We start from the raw sequence: 23552 nt of genomic DNA, 5'->3' as shown, positions 1-23552 counted from the left end.
CCCACTCCTACCCCTTTTTCCAATCTCAGGCCCCACCCCACTCCTCCCTGTGCCCACCCACACCCTCCCATCCTCTCTCCTCAGCCCTTAAAAAAAAAAAAAAAAAAAGATGTTGGGTAATTCAATATAACTTTGTAAGAAAAAAAAAAAAAACAGGCAGGCATGTCCATATAGCAGATATCATAATTCTCTTGTTAATAGTTCAGTTAAATTTAACACCCAAGGGAGTTGCTTATTTCAATATTGCAATGACCCAGAGGCTAGTCCCTTAAATTTCTCTTTTCTTTAAGAGCAAAAAAGGATTAAAAACGCTTTATTTGCCTGGTAGCACTACTCCGAAGGCTAGCAGAACTATCCGAAATGTCTGCCACTTTCATGAGCCACCCATACAAAGTTGCAGTGGAACGCAGAGATACAGAGCTGAACTGTATTTACTTGGTGCTAGTGAAGCATTTCAAAAGTCAAATAAATCTGATACTGGAATTTGGCACATTTGGCACAATTTTGCTCTGGGTTGACCTAATATCTTAAATTACACAACTAATATCACAAAATAAGAGACAATACCCTAGAGATTATCTAATCCAATCCCCTCATTCTACAGAGGCCAGAGAGGTTCTAGGACTTGCTTAAGGTGACATTTCTACTTGGTATAGAAATGGTTATAACATACAGTCCGCTGATCCCCAGTCAAGTGAATTTCTTCAAGCACTTTCAAAGTATTTTGCAAATAAATCTCACTGCCTGCTACAGTATTCTTTTATTCATACAAGAAAACAGCATAATCTGCTTTACTTTATAAACAGGAAATATGAGCCCTAGGATGGCAAAGATTTATTCCTCATGATCATGGAATGAACAGTAGAGTTATTCAATGTTCAATTTTTCCCTACTTCAAATTTACTAGTTCTAATTGAGAATATAATTTTCAAATTAGATTAAAAACATCCCAGCTCCTTGGAGAAATGGCTGATTTGAGGACGGGGGTGTGAAACATACAAGATGAACCTAGAGTATCTTACAGTGCCCACAAAGTAAGAAAGTGCTCAAAAGAAAACAAACAAAAACCCCCCACAATGATGATGTTATATATGTTAAAGGGACATAGGAGCAAAACTGAAAAAGCTCCTAATGGCCAAAGCTTGAACAATTAGAATTTTTTTTTTTTTTTTTGAGGCAGAGTCTCACTCTGTTGCCCCAGGTAGAATGCAGTGGCATCATCATAACTCAAAACAAGCTCAAATTCCTGGGCTCAAGTGATTCTCCTGCCTCAGCCTCCTGAGTAGCTGCGACTATAGGTGCACGCCACCATGCCCAGCTAATTTTTCTATATTTTTTTTTTTTTAGAGACAGGGTCTCGCTATGTTGCCCAGGCTGCTCTTGAACTTCTGGCCTCAAGTGATCCTCCTGCCTCAGCCTCCCAAAGTGCTAGGATTTCAGGCACAAGCCACTGCGCCCAGCCTGAGCAACAAATTTTAAAAAGTAGTATTGGACTATAAATTGAAGTAACAAGTAAATATCTGGATCCATACTGATATAAATAAATGCTTGGATAAATAAATAGATGGGGGAGAATCACCCAAGCAGAATTCCAAATAATGTATGCAGATACTCTGCTCTTAGGAGGGAGAGCATAACTCTCCATATCTTAAGTGTGGGCTGTGCACAGTGATTTCCTTCTAGTACAGTATGGAAAGGGGGAAAAAGGAGCAACCTGACAGTGGAGAAACCTGATAGACACTATCTTATTAATCCAGGTGATCAAGGTTAACTTCAACAGTGAAAAGTCACACTGATAGTAAATACCTTGTATTTGATACATATTGATACACAGAGATATACTGGCAGATACCCTTTATATGATATGAGAATGGCACTTTACCGCTATGGTCTTTCTCTCAAAAATACACTACCTGATTCTAGTATCATGAGAGATATCCTACAAAATACCTGACCAGTCACCCTCAAAACTGTCAAGGCCATCAAAAATAAGGACACTCTGAGAAACGGTCACAATCAAGAAGAGCCTAAAGACACATGAGTACCAAACGTTATGTGGTACGCTGGATGGGACCCTGGGGCAGAAAAAGGACATTAGGGAAAACTGGAACTCTGAACCCACTATGAAGTCTGGTTACTAAGGATCCACATGGCTCACTGACTGTGACAGATGCACCACCCCGCGACTGAGGGTTAATAACAGGGGAGACTGGATGTCAGGTACACGGGAATTCTCTCTACTTTCTTTGCAATAATTCTGTAAACCCTCAACTGTTCTAAAAAGCTTATTTAAAAAAAATGGTTCTGCCTTATGTTTTGCTAAGGAAAAGAATGACTTAATTGCTTTGGATGAAAGCTGTCACTGGCTACCACAGAGTGGGGCTTGTCCAGAGGGGCTGTCACGCTTTAGTCTGGCTGCCTTGTGGCAGTGCTCAGAGTCCACTCCCAGCCTGGGGTATTTCTGTACATAGTTTAACAGAGTTCATTATCATTATCTACATTATTTATTAACTATTAATAATCGGTTGTCATTCAAACACTGCAAGATGATGAGATGTAATCTAGAAAATATTTTTACAATAAGATCAGGTCAAACCACGGAGGGACATGGAAGGAGGGGAGAGAGAACAGGGCAAACAGCACCACTGGAGGTAAGATGGCGACTGTACTCTGAGTGCCCCAAATACAGGGCACCACTGTGCTCACTTCCCACCTGTCTGTGTAATAAAGGCTCTTCTTTTCTAATGTGAACACTTCTAATCTGTACATACCTTGAAAATATTTTTAAAGTCCCTGAAAGTCATGATTTGAACATCAAACCATCAAGCTGAAAAACAGTTTGTCAGTCCTTAAACAAGCTTATGATTCCCAAGTCCATTGCCACGAACCGAAGAAGTCGCTGATACATACACACTTTCCAATGCTCACTGGAAAGACCATAAGCTACAGTACATTGAGGCTTAAAGTTTATAAAATGACACACTAGGAATTTCTAACTTTACTCCTTCAGAACTGTAAGACAGAACAAATGTGTACAATAAATTGTACTGGAGGAAGACGATGCATAAATAAATGCGTTACCTTTCGCTTCAGTGTGGGCTTTGTGAGAACTGGTGGCGAGCTTGACCGAGGGCTTTCTGGCTCCTCCTCTTCCTCACTGCTCTCACTGAAGCCCCTGAGGAGTGCCCTGTCGCCATCACTGTAGCGCCGAGGCAGCCTGTCGTTTCCCTCTGGCAGCCTGCACTGCAGAGACTCGGGGCTCTTCCGCAGTGGCCCACGCCAGGGCTCACCCCCCTCACTGAGTCTCCTCGTGGGAAGGTCTGGCTGCCCATCCTGGCTGGGCTGCTCCTGGGAGGCTCCTGACTGCTCCTCACTTTCCCTGTACTGTTCTTGGGAGGTTTCCGATTTTTCCTCACATTCTCCATAGTGTTCCTGAGGAGCTGATGATGTCTCTTCCAAGAGCAGTTTAGAATCTTTATCACTGAAACGTTCCTGGGTTTTCCTGTTCTTCCTCCCCCAGCGGCCCCTCCGAGGCGGCTGACTGTTTGTGGGAAGACTGTCACGGGGAAGCACCTGTTTGTTCAAACGTGTAGAACTGACTGGAGCCATAACTTCCGATTTCTTTTCACTTTCTACTGAAGAATAAGAATCATGTTCTTTGTCTTCCCGAGACACAGACTTTCCCACCTGATTTTAGAAAATGAAACAATGCTGGTTAATTTTTCAGTCTTATTTGGTTATATCTACCTACCTACCTATTATATCTACCTTAAATACTGAGATAAGTAAACGAAACTGAGCTTTAAAAAGAAAATGAACAATTATTTAATAGCTGACGTGGGCTGGGCTTGGTGGCTCATGCCTGTAATCTTAGCACTCTGGGAGGCCGAGGCAGGAGGATCGCTTGAGGTCAGGAGTTCGAGGCCAGCCTGAGCAAGAGCGAGACGCTGTCTCCACTAAAAATAGAAAGAAATTAGCCAGACAACTAAAAATATATAGAAAAAATTACCCGGGCATGATGGCACATGCCTGTAGTCCCAGCTCCTCAGGAGGCTGAGGCAGGAGGATCTCTTGAGCCCAGGAGTTTAAGGTTGCTGAAAGCTAGGCTGACGCCACGGCACTCTAACCCAGGCAACAGAGTGAGACTCTGTCTCACAAAAAAAAAAAAAAATAGCTAACGTGAATATTTCCTACATTTAGGCACTGTTTTAATGCCTTATCTGTATTATTCATTTAATTCTCCCAATGATCATATGAAGAATTATCACTATATCCTCATTTCACAGATGAGGTAACTGAGGCACACACACGAAAAAGTAAGCAAGCTGCAGCAGGCCACACAATGGTGAACAGAGCAGCTGGGGCCCTGACCCCAGTGATCTGGCTCCATAGCCTGTGCTCTTAACAACTACGGAATACCATCTTCAACAAGCAAAGTGAGCATTAATGTTCTTTTAAATGTTAAATGAGATTATTTATGAAATTTCTCAGAAATAAAAATTCACAAACAGGAAAGACACAGATCTTGGGGCATGGGCAAGAGGAACGAGGCACTGGAGGAATATGAAAGAAAATTTATGAAATTATATAACTTATTTTTATTCTGAATATTTAATTTCATTTTGAAAATTAAATTGCACTAAAGAGGGACATGAGTTTTTTTTACGTTTATCAAAGGACACAAATATTTAAAAGACGAAGCAATGCTTTAAAAAGAACCAAAAAGGTAATAACACATGAAGAAAAATACTGAAAACTATACAATGCAACACAGTCTATCATCAGCCTTTTAATGGCTTAAAACATCTGTGTATCCATGGAACTTTTTAGCATTATTAGAAAACATAAATGTTTAATTCCTTAATGTTGTATTTTAAGGAAAATGTATCTTCACTTTTAACAACTGTTAGATTTAGATTCAATTCAGATTCCTCAATTATCATACAGCTTAAATTGAACTGCTTATTAGCACTCTGTTAAGAAATACTTAATCATAAGTAACACATTATAAGAAATTCCACGATCTCCCTAATGGTCTAAGGCTTAAAAATACACAAATAAACCAGATTCCATCTTCCTGAAATTTCTACCATTGAAATAAAACTGAGATTCTAATGTGAATTTACTTTGTTGGTAAGATATCGTAATACATATCACAAATACTCATGAAAACCAAAAATTCATCTTCTGTCATCAAAACTAGAGATTATTCACAAGCCCTTACACTGGTCTCCAATTCTCTTTCCCGGCACTGTGGCTCTTCATTTTCTCCTTCCTCAGCCTCCTCTTCTTCCTCCTCCTCTGAGACAACAGAGTTGGACACTATGACAGGTGTCCAGCGCAAACACTCCGGATCTACATCTACAGGCCGCAAATTCAGCTGAAGCTTTGCCATGTGATCCTGGATCAGTTTTTCCCGGCGGATAATCACAAATCTAGAACCAGGGAAAAGTATATAACAATCAACAAGGTACAGGATGTACATAAATGAATAAGGAGGTATAACCCCTGGACAAGTCTGAAGGAGACAATGAATGCTTCAAAGATGGCCTGTGTGGGAAGATGAAATATGGAAACATGCCGCCAGGTGAGAGAGCTAATAAATAAGAAGTTGGCCAAATGCTTCACTGTCTACCATAGCAATGGGTTATTTTAACCATTTATTGTCTCATTCTTTCCCCTCTAAAGTTTTGCTTCACTCTTTCCTATTCTCTGTTTAGCTCAAATGCCTCTTTTCTTTGTGAGCTTTTTTGGGCCACTTCAGGCAAGGGTGAAATGTTCTTCCTTTCGATCTATATTTCACTTTGTGCCACTTACATGGAAATTAATTGTAGGCATATTTTACTTAATGTCACTGTTTCCAGAGTTGTTACTTCTTCTATTATGAAAGAGCTACCAATACTAGAAGATGAAATATTCAGTAGCTTAGGTCCAAAGGTTAGGAGGAAGGCCAGAAAAAGTTAAAAAATATATATACACAGTGAATCAAATCAAGTATCACAGAAAGGAAAATGATGTCTCATCATCACCAAGTGATACCACTTAATGCCCTTTCATCAGTAATCTGACTGCCTGATCCAAAAACTTCCCCTTGATTTTCTTTCAAAGGCATATGAAGGGATGTGATACTCACTGGTCACTACGGAAGTCCAGCATTCGTAGGTGGTGGAGTGTGGAAGTGATGTCTTGAGGGCAGATTCCAGTCAACTTGCTCAACTTCTTAATGCTGATTTGTTTGTCATTTTGGTGATAAAGGCACTCCAATATTACACTTTTCCAATAAGCCATATAGGAAAGACGACCTAGGTCGGATAATGGTTTCTCTGGAGATCCTGCTTGGCCTTCACGCTTTGATAACAAATAACCTAAAGAAACCCCCAAATAACAAATATGTCAGAGACCAAGAAAGTCTGAGTCACCAAAATAGCAATCCGCTCTTCTACAATCAATCCAAGTATAATTTCAAAGGTAAATTACTTCAAAAAAAAAAAGAGCAAAATTGCAAAGACTACTTTAAAACAAATTGGATGAAAAGCTACATAAATTTGCATGTAATGAAGATTAGGTAAGTATTATTTTGACTACAGTTAATATAAATTTCTTGTTAAAATATTCAAACTGTTAAAAAACAGGACTTCTATTATACTAACAGGCTGCATTACTAAGATCAGGGCAACACTGCTCTTTAGTTCAATGTACTATGGGAGGAACACCATCCTTGGTTTATTTGGACCACTAGATGGCAACTGTTATATCTATATTGAGAAATACAAAAGATGCCTTAATTTTTATGTAATCCTATTAAGACTATGGTTCTTCTGTGAGCAAATTAGACAGTACTTTCTCACTTTAACCAAAGCTCTCCTCACAATTTTACCTATCACACTAATTCTAGGCAAGCAAGACTGCCCACATGCGTGCAAGAGTCACTGTGAGTGTATGGTGGTCTCACTCTGTCCTCTTGTCTAGTGTATAACTCTCAAGAACTAGAAAAGAAAGACATAAATTCTAAGGGCAAAAAATTGAAAACAGAGATGGCAGAAAAATGTGGTATTTTGGGTCATTAAAGAAAACTTAAAAGCAGTCTCAGAATGGTAATCTGGAAAAATATATGAAGAAAAATAAATAAAAACAAATACTGTAAGCACACAGATTGTTGTTTATATACCTCAAAAATACTAACCACCATAAATAAAAGATTTTTCCTAACTTTGCTATTTAATGGCATATATAACATGTCCAGTCATGAGTCCTATTTCAAAACAAGGTATTAAAGGAAATAATCTGAGTTATGCCCAAATACTGCTAATCCAAAAAAGCCAGAAAATGTACAAAATAACCAGTAGCATATATTTTCAATAAAACAAGGTAAAAAATATAGTTTAAAGCCAAAGAGAATAAGCTTAATTGATCCAGATAAGAATTAACTTCTCAAGACTAGAATCAAAATCTTTAGTTTGAACTATTATTTCTGCATATATTCCTTTAAATATTTTATAGCAATATCTGAGGGAAAATACTCTCTCAAATCACTATTTTATAATCATTGTAACATTTAATACAAACATACATTTAACTTTCTAAGCCAAGATTATCAATGTGTGAAACAAAACTCAAGTTCCACAATGATCTCTTTAGAACTGTTAGCTCTCACTTTTTAACTCAGATTAAATTCTTTCCTATATCATTCACTTTTAAAGAGTTTAAAGATGTGTTGCATATTTTTAACCACTAGGTAGAGCCTAACTGAAAAATGCACACATTTTTTTAAGATAATTGGGTAACAAAAATAGGGTAGGCATTGTACTTCTTTATTAATACTAATTTTAGTTATATGATGTTTTTAAGTATTGTTAGTATTACTACATAAAATTAAGTTCCATTGTAAATGGACAGTTGCAAATTAAAGGTGCTTGTTACAAATCACACAAAATTGTATTCAATGTTGGCTGTTTAAAAATATTCCATGTCCAATCAAAAAAAAGGAACTTGTAGCTTTAGGTTTTAAAGATCCATACAACAATATGACAAAAGATACCAGCAGCCAACAAATCATCTACAAATCTTTAAAATATATATATACACACACACACACACACACACACACACACACACACACACACACAGAAAGTCCACAGGAAGAGATAATGAGAAATTAATATAATTCTTACTGAAATCGATGAGAAACCTGCCATAGCCCTTACGCTGGTATTGGGGAAGAATCATTATACAGGAAACGTTATATTTCTGTTGGCAGTGTTTTTCCTGCGAGAAATAGAATAGAAGCCAAGTTTTAAAACAACAGGCTGGTAAAACTGAATAGTAATGCTAATGCCAATTACTAAGAAACAAAGACCAACAACCAAAACCACAGCGCCCTGGTCCTTTGGGAATAGCAGTGTATGTCAAGAAAAAAATACCCCACTGGGAGAAGGTAGGACAATGTTAAGTCACTGCCATTACCTACAAAGCAACCATCCCAGGAGAGTAAAAATATAAAATAAAGCGATGCCGTCCAACATTAGCGGCACCTAACTTTACACAAAAGTCCTGGATTTGGGTACAAATACATTGTTATAAATTAGTCAATATATTTTAAATCATATTTAGCTAATGAAGTAGAGCCTACTTAAAGAGCTCTAAATAAAGCTAGTACTTTCCATTTAACTGTATTATAGGCTTAGATTTTACCACGGCTTGTTTAAATAAAATTAAACTTTTATGCTGTTTGACTAGAAAAGAAACTCCCCCTGCCAAGGGAATGAAAGATTAAAGGAGGAGAAAACATCCTTTAATAAAAATGGCTTCTTACTCTTATTTCTATGCCTAAAATTCAAATTAGGAAGAGAAGGTTTAAGCTGAGAAAGAACTCAGTGGTAATGACTGTTTATTTCACAAGTTCTATCTATTATCACCATGGGAATCGAAGTCATTTAGAAACTTTTCCTCTGGAGTATTGCCAGCAGTTCATGTTCCTAGGAGAATACAGGCTGCTGAATGTTACTAGGCATCTTCCAGCACTTGGTAAGTTTCTGAATGTTCCTTCTATTTTCCTTTCCAAAAAGCTGGATGACACCTGTAGTGCTGTCTAGTGAGAACCAACAAAGATTGTTTCAGATTTCCATATGAATTCAAACAAATTTTAAGCTGACATACTTACTTTAGAAAAGTAGCCAACAAGGTGGCAGCCCTTGACATCATTCTGTGTTAGAACATAAAAAAGAAATGGCTCCACATCATAATAGAGTGTTTTGTGGTCAAGAAACAACTTTGCCAAGAGACACAGGTTTTGACAATAAATGGTACTCACGTTCCCATCAACCTAGAGGGAAAAAAACAGAACAAAATGGTCACTAGAGTGTCTCTTTAGTTCTAGAATAACACGTATCAGTTCCAAGCATCTCTAGGTATCCATAGTCCTATGGAAGAGAAGCTGCCAGTGACCAGAACACACTGGGACCTAGAAGTTGCCCTGTGAAATAAATGGTAGTAATATGGTACCTGCTGTTTTAAGATAATCAAATACATAAAATAGTGTACTTCAACAAAGCAGGAATAGCTAGATATGGAGGTGATAATCTGGCTTTAAAATAGTACTTTTTGCTTTTATAAAAAGATTAATCGTAGAAATCCTTGGGACGGCAAGCTTAATTTTCAAAAGTATTTAATTCAACAAAAGATCTAAATGTAATCTTTCTAAAATACATTTATTAGGTAAAACAAGATATAACTGTAACCTATTCTCCACAGCAGCCTGAAGCAATATAGTCTGACTGCCATGATCAGGTTTACCCCCAAATAAAGCTACTTGAGGGAGTATTAACTATGGTCAAGCAGTAGCACCAAGTACGTTTCCTAGGTAACAACCTGGCAAATGAAACTCAGGTTGGCCAAGCTCAGGAGTGCTACGTTCTACTGCTCCTGACAGCCCTGTGTTCTTGGAGTTGCTAGAGCTTGCTCTTTTATGAAAAATGCCAACGGATGTCCATATTAGCTCCCAAGACACTGTCTGGCATACTAACTGAATTCCTCAACAATCTAAGTAAATTAATATTACTTTTTAAAATACCCACCAATATATGCTTAAGTTGAGAAGCAATTTGCTTTTGGGTGTTCTGAAACAGTACTGTATGCCATACCCGCCCCCCTTCTCCCAAGGTAAAGAGCTCCTCAATTGATCACCTAAAATAAAGTCTTAGGGAAGACCAGGAAAGTGAGAGACTGAATGGACCTGACAATCTCAAATTCTATTGTTGTAGTAATTAACAGGGAACACAGCAACTAATTAATACTTGGCACTCAAACCACAGAACTCAGGGATCAAGAAATTAAGGACCACTACTAACAGCAGCACAGAATCACAGACATGGCAAAAGTCGTATCATAGTAAGATTTACTAATGCCATTAAACACATCTCTATGAGACATTCCTTTTAAATAAGTAGAATTCCTTTCATTTAAATGCCATATTTCATAGATTCCAAGATGTACTTTTATCACATCTTAACATATATGAAATCATTAAATAACCAAATGAAGTTTTAAAAAATTATAATTAGTAATACCTTTTCCTTTTTAACAGCACATAAAATAGTAAGGCATATTACAATTGATGTCTTTGATTCAATGAAATACAGAATAATTTACTTTGCGGTCAAGCCTGTGAACTTGGTACCATTTGGGATGGCCTAATTCTGCTTCTCAGAAAGCTGATTATCTGATTCAATAGTTGAGTGTACAACAGTAAAATAACATCCCCCCCCCCCAAAAAAAAATCAGTTTCCACAATTAGATGCAGAACAGGTGGCACTGTTTTTGAAATGGATGGATGGCAACTACTAAACATCTACCTTACCTCAAAGACAGAAATATTATTCTTTCGGTAAATCTCATTGGCAGGAGGATGGAACCAACCACATTTCTTCATGTGCTGCTGTAGAATAGTTCTACTTTTCATGTATTTTAGACAGAATTCACAAAGATATAATTTGGGCAGCCTGTAAACAATAATTAAACAAAAAAGGACAGGGCTTTATATTTTATAGGACTTCAAACTTTCACAACTATTATCTTTCCTGTCTCTCACTACCCAGGCAAAAAATATAGAGAACGTATCATTATCTCCACTAATGAATAAAAGAAAGGAAAAAAACCCCAAACTAATTTAGATACCTGTTAGATTAATAAGTAACAATTCCCAGTCTTTCAAGCTACCCACAATTAATAGACACAAAAAATCTCACATTCCCTCCTTGAGAATCTCTAATAACTACAAAATAAAGTCTACCTTCAGAACACACTAATAAGAATGATTTTGTCAAGCTATATATTATTCTTCCTTTGTTATTTATTTGTGACTTCTTTTATTTGTTCATTCATTCATTAATTTTAGAAAATAAATATTTGTTGAATACTTAGTGTGTGCCAGGCCTGTGCTAGGTACACTAGGTATACAGTGCTGAATAAAATGGACATACAGTGTACCCTCCAAGACAGACTCTGCATATGTTTCTAAGTATGAGATTCCAACACTGAACAGTTTTGGCAGGTCAGAGCACACTACCCTACCTTATTCCTTCTACCCCTGAAATCCTGCCTCTCCCCTGGGTAAGTATCACCATGTGAAATCATGTAAGTCAAAACTACTACTCAACAAGTAAAATAATGACTCAAATTATTATTTCAGATGTTCTAAGTTGTTAATTTGTATTTATTCAATAGTCTTGCTATTTTGGTGGTAGTTTAACAGGACTTCTTCCTCATAATGTCCCTTTTATGAGGACTTAGACAATAAAATTAAGTGATTAGGCCAGTTCACAAGGTAATAGAAAGAACATGACCTAAAGTAAACACGTGGCTTTTATACCTGTTTTAGTCTGAATCCATAAGACCACGCGACCCTTCTGCTGGAACATGCACACCCCCTGTACCCTCAGCACAGAGCTGGCTTCCCTCTACCCTGAACTATAACCAGTACTGCCATCCTTTGGTAATCTGAGATCGGACACAATCATTAAAACTGCATATGCAAAAACACTAGACAGTATTTGACAAAAATGATAAAACATATAATTCAAATAAATTGCTGTATCTTTTCTCATTAAAGAAAATAGGATTTGCTAAACAGATTAACACACAAAAAATGTTTGATTTGTTAAAGGGTAAAGACCACATCTACTTTTTCAAGTTCCTACTTTGGAAGCAGCTTTTGAAACATAATTATAACTTATCTGAAAACACCTAACATTCTACTAAAGCTTTTCTTAAGGTATACTATAGAACACTAGTCCTGTATGCACTAAGGATTTCATGCTCAAATAAGGGTGAGTTAGGGCATATGATTTTGTTTTCTTTCTCCTTAGGGATTCACAACGTGCTTTAATTCTTCTCATATAACCCTCAATCTTATTTTTAAAACTGCAATTCAGCACACTGAATACAGCCTCCAAGGCACTGTTGTGGTATAATATTTTTAAATGTCTATAATATACAATATTTTTTTTCAAAATCTCTAATATTAGCCACATTAATACAACTTGAAATTATATCACTAGTGCAAGCATTCCAAAATAAAGTACTGAGTGAAACAATGACTGACATAAATTGAAGTCAAGAAGCAGGAGGCAAGAACATGGAAAGAGATGAACCCTAGGCTACTCTGCATTTCCTTGGCATCCTGCCTCAAACCCCACTGTTCAGAGGAGGAATGGCAGTGAGATAGCTTCTTCCTTCTTTACCATCAAAGCTACAAATCTCGAAATGGTGCCAATTATAAACTTCATCATCTAACACATGCACTAAATCTATGAACTAAGTTGTTTTTTTTTTTTTGAGACAGGGTCTTGCTTTGTCATCCTGTTAGAGTGCAGTGGCATCATCATAGCCCACAGCAACCTCAAACTCCTGGGCTCAAGGGATCCTCCCACCCAGCCTCCTGAGTAACCGGGACCACAGGCACCCATAATCGCATCTGGCTAATTTTTCTATTTTTTGTAGAGAAGGGGTCTCACTCTTGTTCAAGCTGGTATTGAACTCCTGATCTCAAGTGAGCCTCCCGCCTCCACCTCCCAAAGTGCTAGGATTACAGGTGCCAGCAAGCATGTCCAGCCTAAACTAAGTCTTATAGGTGACCCACAACTACCAGACTGTCTGCCTGAATACCTGGAATTTGAATAATTTCTCCTTAAAATGAAGGAAGAAGAATGAGTTCTCCCTGAGTAAATGTAATGGATGGCACGCCTCTTCCTAACTATTCTATTACTTACCTTTACTTATCTGTGCTAAATCTCAATGAGCAATTTTAACTTGTCACAACATGAAGATACAGAAGTAAAACAACTGAGTACAGTCTAAATATTAACAACTAAATATTTCCTATAATGTGAATCTGAGAAACCCAAATAAAATTCTGTGCTTCTTAAAGTATTAGAAAAAAAAAATCAAAGAAAAAAAGAAACAGTGACAGACCACTAAGCTTTCCAAATTATGGTAAGGATAAATGCCAACTTTAAGAACGTTCAACCCAACTGTTAGATCTCAGTACAGAGACATGAAAATAAAGTACATTTATGTTAATTAGGCAGATTTAGTCATTCCACAATGTCTATATATTTCAAAACATGTTATACATGATAAATACATACAATTTTATCTGTCAATTAAAAAAATAAATATACAATAAGTGCTAATTATTTTTCTGGAAGAGAGGAGGAAGGGAAGAAGAATAGAAGGGAGGGAGGGAGGGGGGCAGAGGAAGGAAGGGAGGAAGGAGAAAAGAAAACTTTATTTCCTAAGGCCTATAAGAAAAGGCCAAATCTTTTTAAAGCTCTAGCAATAACCCAGTTGCTCCAGAAAACATCAGAAGAAATGAAATCTCTGAGAAAATTACTGCCATCTCATCTGGTAAATTATGAACTCATGCCATTTCTTTAGAATATCAAGATCTATGGCATCTTATTGATGATTTTAAAAAAAAAACTTTAGTTAGTCTTATATGAAAAATGAAAAAGTAAAAGCAAGCATTATGATTCACTTTATTCTAATCTAGTTTTTGCTCAAAACATTTCAAAAGTCCCTTACTTTATTAGAACCAAGCCCACCAAGCCCACTGGGATGACACTGTTAATCTAAAGGGAATCATCTGAAAAAGCTCCAGGTAAAACAAAACATTTCTTTCTAGTAATAGCATAAATAGCTGCAGTTCTCTCATTGAAAAAGCATATCATATAGAAATATTAGACTACATGAAATGAAATGCAGTTATGGAGATTATGAATACTCCTAGCCTTAGAGAATATTGCTAGTGGCTGCCTTTGGAGGCCTTGTTCCTGACAGCAACTACGTCTTGACTATCACGTGGGCAGCCGTCTGGTCACCGTGGTCAGCTGCATCACGGGGTGTTGCCTGCGCACTGGAAGTTTACTTGAAAGTCTGCCACCACGCAGACACCCCAGCCTGGGAGATGAGGGCTGGGCTGCAGCCAGGTATGCTTCCCCTAGAAATGGGTGATGTAAACGTTCTTCTCAGAAATTCCTACAGTACCTTCTAGCTTTTGAACACTGGCCAAGATAGTAGTAGTTTGTGTGGCCTTTACAATTGGTCAACTTGTAGTAAAATTTTAACAATAAAAATTATACCAAATACTACTTAAATCAAAGATTACGGTACAAGCCAAGTGAGATAAATCTAAATACCCATGCTACATGGAGTAGCACAAAAGTTACGGCTATGTGGTAAGAGAGAAGTGAGCTTAAATCTGGTCTGCGTATCACAAACTGTGTGTCCTGAATGAGATTGCCAGGCCCTGGTCTGTAAAGCGATGACAGTGATTATCTACCTCACAGAAGCACTCCAGGGATGCTCAGTCCACCACCAAGCTCAAGGAACAGAGATTACAGTTGCCATTATTTATGATTACTATTGTTATTCTTTCATCCATTTTACTTAATCATTTAACAGCTGAAGGCATTCAGGATTCTATTTGGTTTCTTCTTCAACAACTGGGATTATGAGAATAATCCAACTTGGTTCTAGTGACAATCTATGCAACAAATCAAGTAAGGAAGAGAATCAAAAGGTAGAGGAGGCTTCCTGAATTACTCTATTACACAGCAATCTGCCTTGTTAGGATCTCAAAATGATCTCATAGCAAAGAAGTTACAATGAAGCTAAACTGTAAGCAGCTCAGGAGCAGAGGGTATCCCATGGTCACAATTTCTTTTACTCTCAGCCCATCTAAGTCATGTTTTTAATGGCAGGAGTAGGGTTCTCTATGAACCTGTCTCTCCAAGGTGGGGGTAGCACATGGCTCTGTTGGAAGAACTTATGGTTTAAACTCTTTTACATTCTTCAAGGTCTGAGACTTAATCAGACTGCTCCAAATGAAACAGTATTACTGCTTCATTGTTTTTGTTTTGTTTTTTCAAGTCAGGGATGCAAGATTACTTAATATACGATGCACACACAAATATCTGAATATTATGGGACATTTCCTAAAGCATAATCCTACTTCCCAAAAGAGCCTTCCCCTCGTGATCTTTTCTATTTTTTTTGCTCCAATTGCCCTGTTTTTGCATGCTCTGGGATTTGGAATTTTTAAAAAAATGTTTAAAACCTTTAATAATAATTTATCTCTGAGCAGAATAGGAGCAAAAAAAAAAAAAAAAAGGAAGAAAAAAATAAAATAATTTAGAAGTAATTTAGCATAAATAGGTATTACCAAAATTAAGGACAGAGGTTTACTATTTGGAAAATATAAGATCTATAAACATATTTATTAGCTAAAGTTTAAAAGAACTCAGAAGTAAAACAGCTTAAACTCATTTAAATAGATACATGTAGTTTCCAAATTAAGAGAACTTTGAATATACAGACAGAAGAAACTCATAATTACTAAAGAATCCACTAAATTACAGAATATCTTCTAATGGAAAACTCAAGAAATCCTCCACAATGCATAAGGAAATGTATAGGAAATGTCTAAAACTCTGCTTAAGGAAGGTGATAAAATTTACAGTTCCCATCCTCCTCCTGCTTTCTACTATGATTCCTGTTATACTTTTTGGTAACTTTTTTCTGCTGGCACTGCTTACTCCCTCCCTGATAACCAGGTTCCCTCACACCTGGTTCTAGTGACAATCTCATCAAAACAAAAGCAACATTTTCAAGGAACCCTTTCAATATCTTAAAAGACCACAGTTCATGGTTCCATTCTCATCATTCTCCGAAAAGTGAATGCTGAGGCTGGCTCTCTATTTCCATTCTTGAACCTATTAATTTCCTTTCCTCTCCTTCAGTAGAAGAGACAAGGGTCCTGTGGTTTCAATCTATGTGTACCACAATCCCTGGAACAGTGGACAGACACCTTGAATAGCTTTCTTTCCTAATTTGAGCATTCTTGGGATTTGGACAGCTTGCAAAAAGCTCACTAAAAAAATGATCGAATAATTTTATTTTAAGGCTGATGAATAAAATTAATTCCTCAGCATATTTCTTCTTGATCGTACAAGATCTTGGCTATCCAGAACTCCTGAGAAATGAGTTATCTTGAACACCTAAGTTCTACAGGTAGTTGAGAAATTTCCTGCCTTCTTTTAGCATATACGTAAGTATCATGTAAATATATAATAACATAGAAATAAGTATAATTTAAATTTCTCTTAAAGTCTGATTGTTATTCCCTGATACAGAGTGCTGCCTTAAAGATATACCACAGTGCTTAGCGCTACTTTACCCTACAGTAAATGGCTCTCAATTAGTTTCTTGGAGTTTTGTTTTTTCCTCTTTTTTCGTTAGGTATTACTTCATGGAGCTCAATGTCTATAATGGCATTCTTACTTCTATTTTTCTACTTCTGCTACAGACTTGGAAACCAGATAAGCAGTTATTACATTGTATGGAAGTGAGAAAAATAAAAAGACACTGAGTTTTACAGGATGACTCTTCTGATAACTATGCTGGCTTACTCTCAGCTTCTTGGAAATAACCCACGTTAAAGCACTCCACTTCTTGTAGAGCACTAAACAAATGCTGTCATAATTAATTTTGCTAATGTTTTAGACAGGCAATGTTACTAGATAGGTAAAAAGTTACATGACGAGAATACTTTGATGATGTGTTTAACCCACAAAGCACCATAATTTATTACTCCTTACAACACCCTGCTAGATGGAAAACGGAGGCATAAGTAGTTTACAGGTTAGAGAGCATTAATACAACTGTTGTACTTCAAATAATCCAGTGTTTAATTTTTGATCACATTTTATCTCTTTTAATTTCAACCGTAAAGAAAAAAATATAAGTGACATTGAACACTTACCAGTTTCTAAGTGATTTACATGTTTTAACTCATTTAATGTTCATAATAACCCTATGAAGTAGGCACTATTAGCATCCCCATTTTACAGATGAGGAAACTCAGGCACAGAGTAGTTGGGTAACTTCTAACGTTACACAGTTTATAAATTTTGGAGCTGAGTCATGAAACCAAATTGGCTCCACCAAGCATGCTGCCTTATCCCAAAAAGCTGGTGAGCGATCAATTTTTATATCTGGAAACCCAAGCTATTTAATTATAGTTTTATACCATTTGTGCAATTATTTCTGGGAAAACAAACCATTCACTAAGTTTGTTAAAGTATAAAAACTCAGATCAAAGGCTACTCAAGTAAAACGTTATTTTAACTTATACATATGGTTCTTTTGCTTTTAAAAAATTATTAGTGTAAGGAGTGAAGACATTCCCCTTTTATTCTGAATATGTGTCAGGTTTCTAATCTTAACAGCTTTCAGACAGGTTACAGAAGAGAAAATCTAAACTCAACTGGGATTAAGTGGCTGCCAAAGCATGCTGCTATTGTAGACATTTAAAAGCCCCCAGTTTTCTCAAATGTAAATGTAAAACAATAAACTGGAGTAAACATCTTCACGATCCTTCTTGTTCAAGGGTTCTAAGGATCTAAAACAGAAGGTAAAGGGTCTCTCAAAACATACCTTGAGTATTCTTGAGGATACGGGGAGGAGTACCAGGTGTGAATTTCATACTTCCCAAATTCAATGATGGAAGGACAACGGACTTGTGGGTCAGGGGGACCAGTCACTCCAACTTTCTGTGCAGTTAAGAAATACATTGAAAAGTTAGCTAAATTAGATCCACTGAGATAACAAGGGGATCTGAATCTAAACATCTTGAGTCTCAGGATTCCACAGGAGAACAACAAAAAAGCCAGGAACAGGCTAACAAGTTTATTTGAAATAGCTGTATTATTCTTTAAATAGAGGACCAAATAAAGAATAAAAATGTTATTAAATCCCTTAGAACCAAATGCAGTTGGTACCATCGCACTTTCTATATATAATAATGCTGACAACATTTTCCTCAACTAAACTCAATGACTTAGTTATTAAATAGAAACTGCTGGCATTTGGTGATATAATTTTTTTAAAAGTATGTCTTGGGGGGAACACTGCCAAAGTCATACATCTACCACCTCAGCTGACAACAAAGGAAATGACCTACTGAACATGTAAACACATATAGAAAAGGATAATTTTATGGTTTAGGGGAGTAGATGTTCAAGAATAGTATAAAAAGAATAAGACAAAACAAATATCAAGAGAGTCTTCATTTCATATTATACCTAAAATTCCCTTTATTAGTAGTTCTGCACATATTTGACCAAAGGATACTTTGTTATACATAGATTACCTCTTTTTTCTACCTTCTGTTTATGCTGAAAACAATCTCTATGCCCTTTATCCCTGCAATAATCTGAACAACTATACTGAAAAAAAAGAATAACTTTTAAAGCTTTTATGACTTGTTTGATTTCCATACCAGCAATTCAAACATAAGCCATTGCTAAAGACAACAAAGACCGGGTTTTAAAACCTTAAATTCAAGGGCAATTTGTTTTGCTCTGTACCCAATCTAGCAACAGATTCATATATAAATGTGTGTGAGTGTGTGTGTGTGTGTGTGTGTCTGTCTGTGTCTGTGTGTGTGTGTGTGTGTGGGTGTGGGTGTGGGTGTGGGTGTGGGTGTCACAGAAGCTCCATGAATATTAACTGACAAAACTAGAATTCAGCTTAATCAAATACAAGCATTAATAACTCTTCATCAAAAGAACCACCAAAATTATCCTTCAATTTTAAGCTTTAAAGAACACTAAGATTATTAAAAGTCCCCTTTTGGAGCCTACACACACACACACACACACACACACACACACACACACATAACACACGTATCTTATAACAAAACTAAAATGATCAGAGATTTTTATTCACTGGTTTTATATAAATTCATTTATAAGAAAGGAGTCTCTTCACTACAACTCATTTCAAAACTCTTCCTGGTCTTTCCACTGTTCTTTTATAAAAGGCCAAGGGATTTATCTCAGGTTTCATACTGGAATACAGCCAAGTGAAATCTGAAGCTCTTCCTTAGATGCCTCAAAACAAAAGACAAACATCTATTAATTGGATAAATTGTGTTGTAACACTAAGTGCTGGGGCTCCTCCAAATAAAAAAAAAAAGTGAAGAAATATACAAAGCAGGGTTAAAATAAGATTTTTTTTCATTTCTCAAAACCAAAACAGAACTTTGTAAAAAGATTTTTAAAAAGCTGTTCTTTAAACTACATGACAGAACCACATATTCTAGCTCATAAAGTGTATCTTTTCATCTGTTGTCACAGCTCAAAATAAGAATGGCAATATAGAAAATTTTCAGAATAATCAAACACCACAAATCAAATCTAACTTTCCATGGCAAGAACCAAATCAGAAGCCCAAAAGTTGAAGACATGCACCTGCTGTGGCACTGCCTGTTGCTTGTGAGGTTTCCCATCAGCTGCCCGCTGCTCTTCCAGGCGGATGCCTGATGTGAAAGTAGATATCCAGTTCCAGTACAACTGTTTGCACATCACCGCAACTAAGAGAGTCTGTACAGAACTGGCTCGCGGCAGGTTCCCCTCTGCCCACTCCACCCAACCTTCGCAGGCTCCTGCACATGCGCTCATCCAGTGCCCGCCACCACTCCCAACTCCCGGGAGCAAGCCTCTGGAGTGAGGGTGCCCCTGTGTACGAGATTTAGAAGTTAAAAAGGCTCTTGTGCCACACAGGGAGGAAGCAACAGCTGCATCTACACCACTCACTAACCCAGTCCTGGCCAGAATCAAATGTTAACATCTCCAATTACAAGGTCACATTTTCCAGGTCATTTTAAAATTTTTGCCCAAATTCCTTTTTCATTAAACATGTGACTTTCCAAAGCAGCAGGTATCTAATATAATCAAGGGCATAAAAATATATATTTTAAACATTTAACTCAAGTTCTGCAACTTCATATCCCCATTCTCATTTGAATATATCCAATTCTTTAAAAGATGACATATATTCCAGGTCACAATTGATCTTTTAATAAGATAACTAAGAGAGACCACTAAACATATTAGTAACTAGGCAAAACCAAAAGAAAACTCTGTAAATATGCCTACTAGAAATAAAACTCTTAGCTTACATTAAAGGATTTATCCAATTACAATTTCTAATATAAAAAATGCCACTCCTGCCTCAACTCTGGATCTGGTACAAACGCCAAAATTATGTAAATAATTTTGTAATTAATTTACCAATTTATGTAACTACAGCCCCGCTTCTTTTCCCTATGTGTCCATTAGATAGCTCCCCTCCACCTTCCCCACCAGGGAATGACATTCTGAGGTGACAGGAGAGGGTGGACGGCCCCTCTATTATCAGTATGAGACTGTGAAATGTGGGGAGAAGAGTTGTCTTTCTGGTTATTTGACTATTTTCCCACGGGAACACTAGAGTGAGCAATTCCATTCATTTGGGATTGAAAGTCACATGATGAAAGAGCTATGTAAGAATGAATTTACATGCCCCAAAATGGAGAGAGCATGAACTGAAGGAATAAAGACAATTAGGTTTGTGGAGTAACAATGGTGCCACACCCTGAGCTTTATACTCTTGTCTCAATCCATTCCTTAAAGTAGAAAACAACATGCCCACTTTACAGATGGAAAAAACAAGGCCCAGAGAGGTGAACAGGCAAAAACACCAGGGTAGGAATAGTAAGAGTGAGGCATAAAGACAGAAAAGAACAAAATGAGTAGAGGTGAGATAAGTATAAATAGCCCTCAATTAATTTCTCCCTAAATTCTAAAAGTTTGTAAGTTTTTTTTAAACTGGAATTTAGTTTTCCAAAGAAATGATTCTACAAGTCCACAAACTCTTATCCCAAATCCTTGGACTGGAGTAGAATGTGCTTTGAATTCTGAATTTTTCTGATTTTAGAGAAGTATTATTATAGTACATAACACGTGTATTAAATCTGCCCCAGCAGAATTTGGAGTAGCACTCCATAATCAGGCACATTAATATTTCTTTAGCAAAACATGAATATGCACACTAAATAGGATAAGTAAAGAATTATTAATAGTCTCAAGTTAGTTCTGATCATGCTTTGCCAACAATTCAGTTGAGGTAAAGTGGGATCTTACTGCAAAATGAGTTATAAAAAAATCCTTTTCATTCCACAAAGAAAATATACAAATGGCCCATAGGCACATGAAAAGAAGTTCAACATCATTAATCACTGTAGAAATGCAAATCAAACCACAATGAGTTACTAGTTCATACCCATTAAGATGGTTGTTATTTAAAAAAACAAAACAAAACACCAAAAAATATCAAGTGTTCATGAGGATGTGGAGAAACTGTAACCCTTGTCCCACTGCCAGTGGGAATGTAAAACGGTACAGGTGCTGTGGAAAACAGTAAGGTAGTTCTTCAAAAAATTAAACAGAATTACCACATGATCTAGCAAGTCCACTTCCAGGTATACACCCCAAAGAACTGAAAGCAGGTACCAGAACAGATATTCATACACCAACGCTCATAGCAGCATTATTCACAACAGCCAAAAGGTGGAAAGAATCCAAGTGTCCCTTGATGGCTGAATGGATAAACAAAATGTGGTATATATTTTTTAGCCTTAAGAAAGGCCATTTTGACACATACTATAATATGGATGAACCTAGGGACATTATGCTAAGTGAAGTAAGCCAGACATAAAAGGACAAATATTGTATAATTCCACTTACATGAGATCCCTAGAGTAGTCAAATTAACGAAGACAGGAAACAAAATGGTGGTTGCTAGGGCCTGGGAGGATGGGTAGTTACTGTTTAATGGGCATCAAGTTTCAGTTTTGCAAGATGAAGAAGTTCTGGAGATGGTGGTGATGGTTGCACAACAATATGAATATATTTAATGCCAGTGAACTGTGCACTTAAAAATGATTAAAATGGTAAATGTTATGTTATATATATCACCATAATTTAAAGTTTTCAGGACTCTAGGTTTCAGAATTGTGGACAGAGAACTGTGGCCTGTATGAAGAGCACTGACAGCTAAGCCAAGAAGCTCACAGGATAAACGACTTCCTCCAGCTCTCTCCTCCTGAGCCCTTCTGTTCTACAACCAGGTATTTCCTTTTCCATCTCATTGCTGGTACTTTTACCACTAAATATTGATAAAATCTAGAATTCTGTCCTCCGCCCTCTTATCTTTTCCCTCCAGAGGAACTGTAATCCAGTGATCCCACCAGCTGTTCACTCTGCTCACGCCCTCCTTTTTCTCCGGGTGGCTTAGACTCTGAGGTCTTTCCGTGTAACTCCATCTTTTCATATATCCTTAACTTCCTTCCTTCTCTCCTGACTCAACAACAAAATCCCAACTCTCATTAAATTCAATTCTCCACACAATCCAAGTCATATCACCCTCACATTTGAACATGGTTGGAGAAAAACACAGAATCATCCCAACTAGCCTCTATTTATACTTCATAACCACGAACGGGCCCTACACTACTCACTCTCCCATTCTCCTAAAAGATAACTTCAGGCCGGGTGCAGTGGCTCATGCCTGTAATCCTAGCACTCTGGGAGGCCGAGGCGGGTGGATCGCTCGAGGTTAGGAGTTCGAGACCAACCTGAGCAAGAGCGAGACCCCATCTCTACTAAAAATAGCAAGAAAATTATATGGACAAGTAAAAATATATACAAAAAAAATTAGCCGGGCATGGTGGTGCATGCCTGTAGTCCCAGCTACTCGGGAGGCTGAGGCAGGAGGATCGCTTAAGCCCAGGAGTTTGAGGTTGCTGTGAGCTAGGCTGACGCCATGGCACTCACTCTAGCCCGGGCAACAGAGCGAGACTCTGTCTCAAAAAAAAAAAAAAAAAAAAGATAATTTCATACTTTTTCCTGTCTCCTCAAGCCTCCAATACCTCTTACTCCATCTGCACTTTCAGCCAATGCCTTTGCTTCCTACTCAACTAAAAAACTAGAAGCAAACAAAAGAGTACTTCCACAGCTTTCCTCAACCACATCGGTACATGCCTAGCCTTTGTGCCATACACCCTACCTTTCCCTGGTGCTGTGGTAAAACTCTCTGTGCTCCTGGTCTAAGGCCAAGGTCTCCACCTTTGTGCTGATGACATCCTCTCCTACCTACTCAAAGACATCATT

The 23552-nt window shown here is 37.3% G+C and overlaps 1 protein-coding gene across 2 annotated transcripts in view; it reads right to left on the bottom strand.

Annotated features, from left to right (window-relative positions):
* Window positions 1–23552, bottom strand: part of KAT6A (lysine acetyltransferase 6A) — a 112578-nt gene that overhangs the window by 7869 nt on the left and 81157 nt on the right. For both annotated transcript variants that reach the window (XM_045535732.1, XM_045535733.1), the window contains exons 9-15: window positions 17992–18107; window positions 10856–10997; window positions 9161–9322; window positions 8172–8265; window positions 6134–6365; window positions 5225–5435; window positions 3082–3687 (exon numbers count right to left, since the gene is read on the bottom strand). In XM_045535732.1, the coding sequence (XP_045391688.1) occupies window positions 3082–3687; window positions 5225–5435; window positions 6134–6365; window positions 8172–8265; window positions 9161–9322; window positions 10856–10997; window positions 17992–18107 (1563 nt within the window). The remainder of the gene's footprint in view (window positions 1–3081; window positions 3688–5224; window positions 5436–6133; window positions 6366–8171; window positions 8266–9160; window positions 9323–10855; window positions 10998–17991; window positions 18108–23552) is intronic.

This window comes from Lemur catta, chromosome 22 (genome assembly GCF_020740605.2).
Source record: "Lemur catta isolate mLemCat1 chromosome 22, mLemCat1.pri, whole genome shotgun sequence".
In the NCBI taxonomy this organism is placed as follows: domain Eukaryota; kingdom Metazoa; phylum Chordata; class Mammalia; order Primates; family Lemuridae; genus Lemur; species Lemur catta.
The sequence above is the reverse complement of the archived record's forward strand: the minus strand, read 5'-3'. Positions and strand labels throughout refer to the sequence as shown.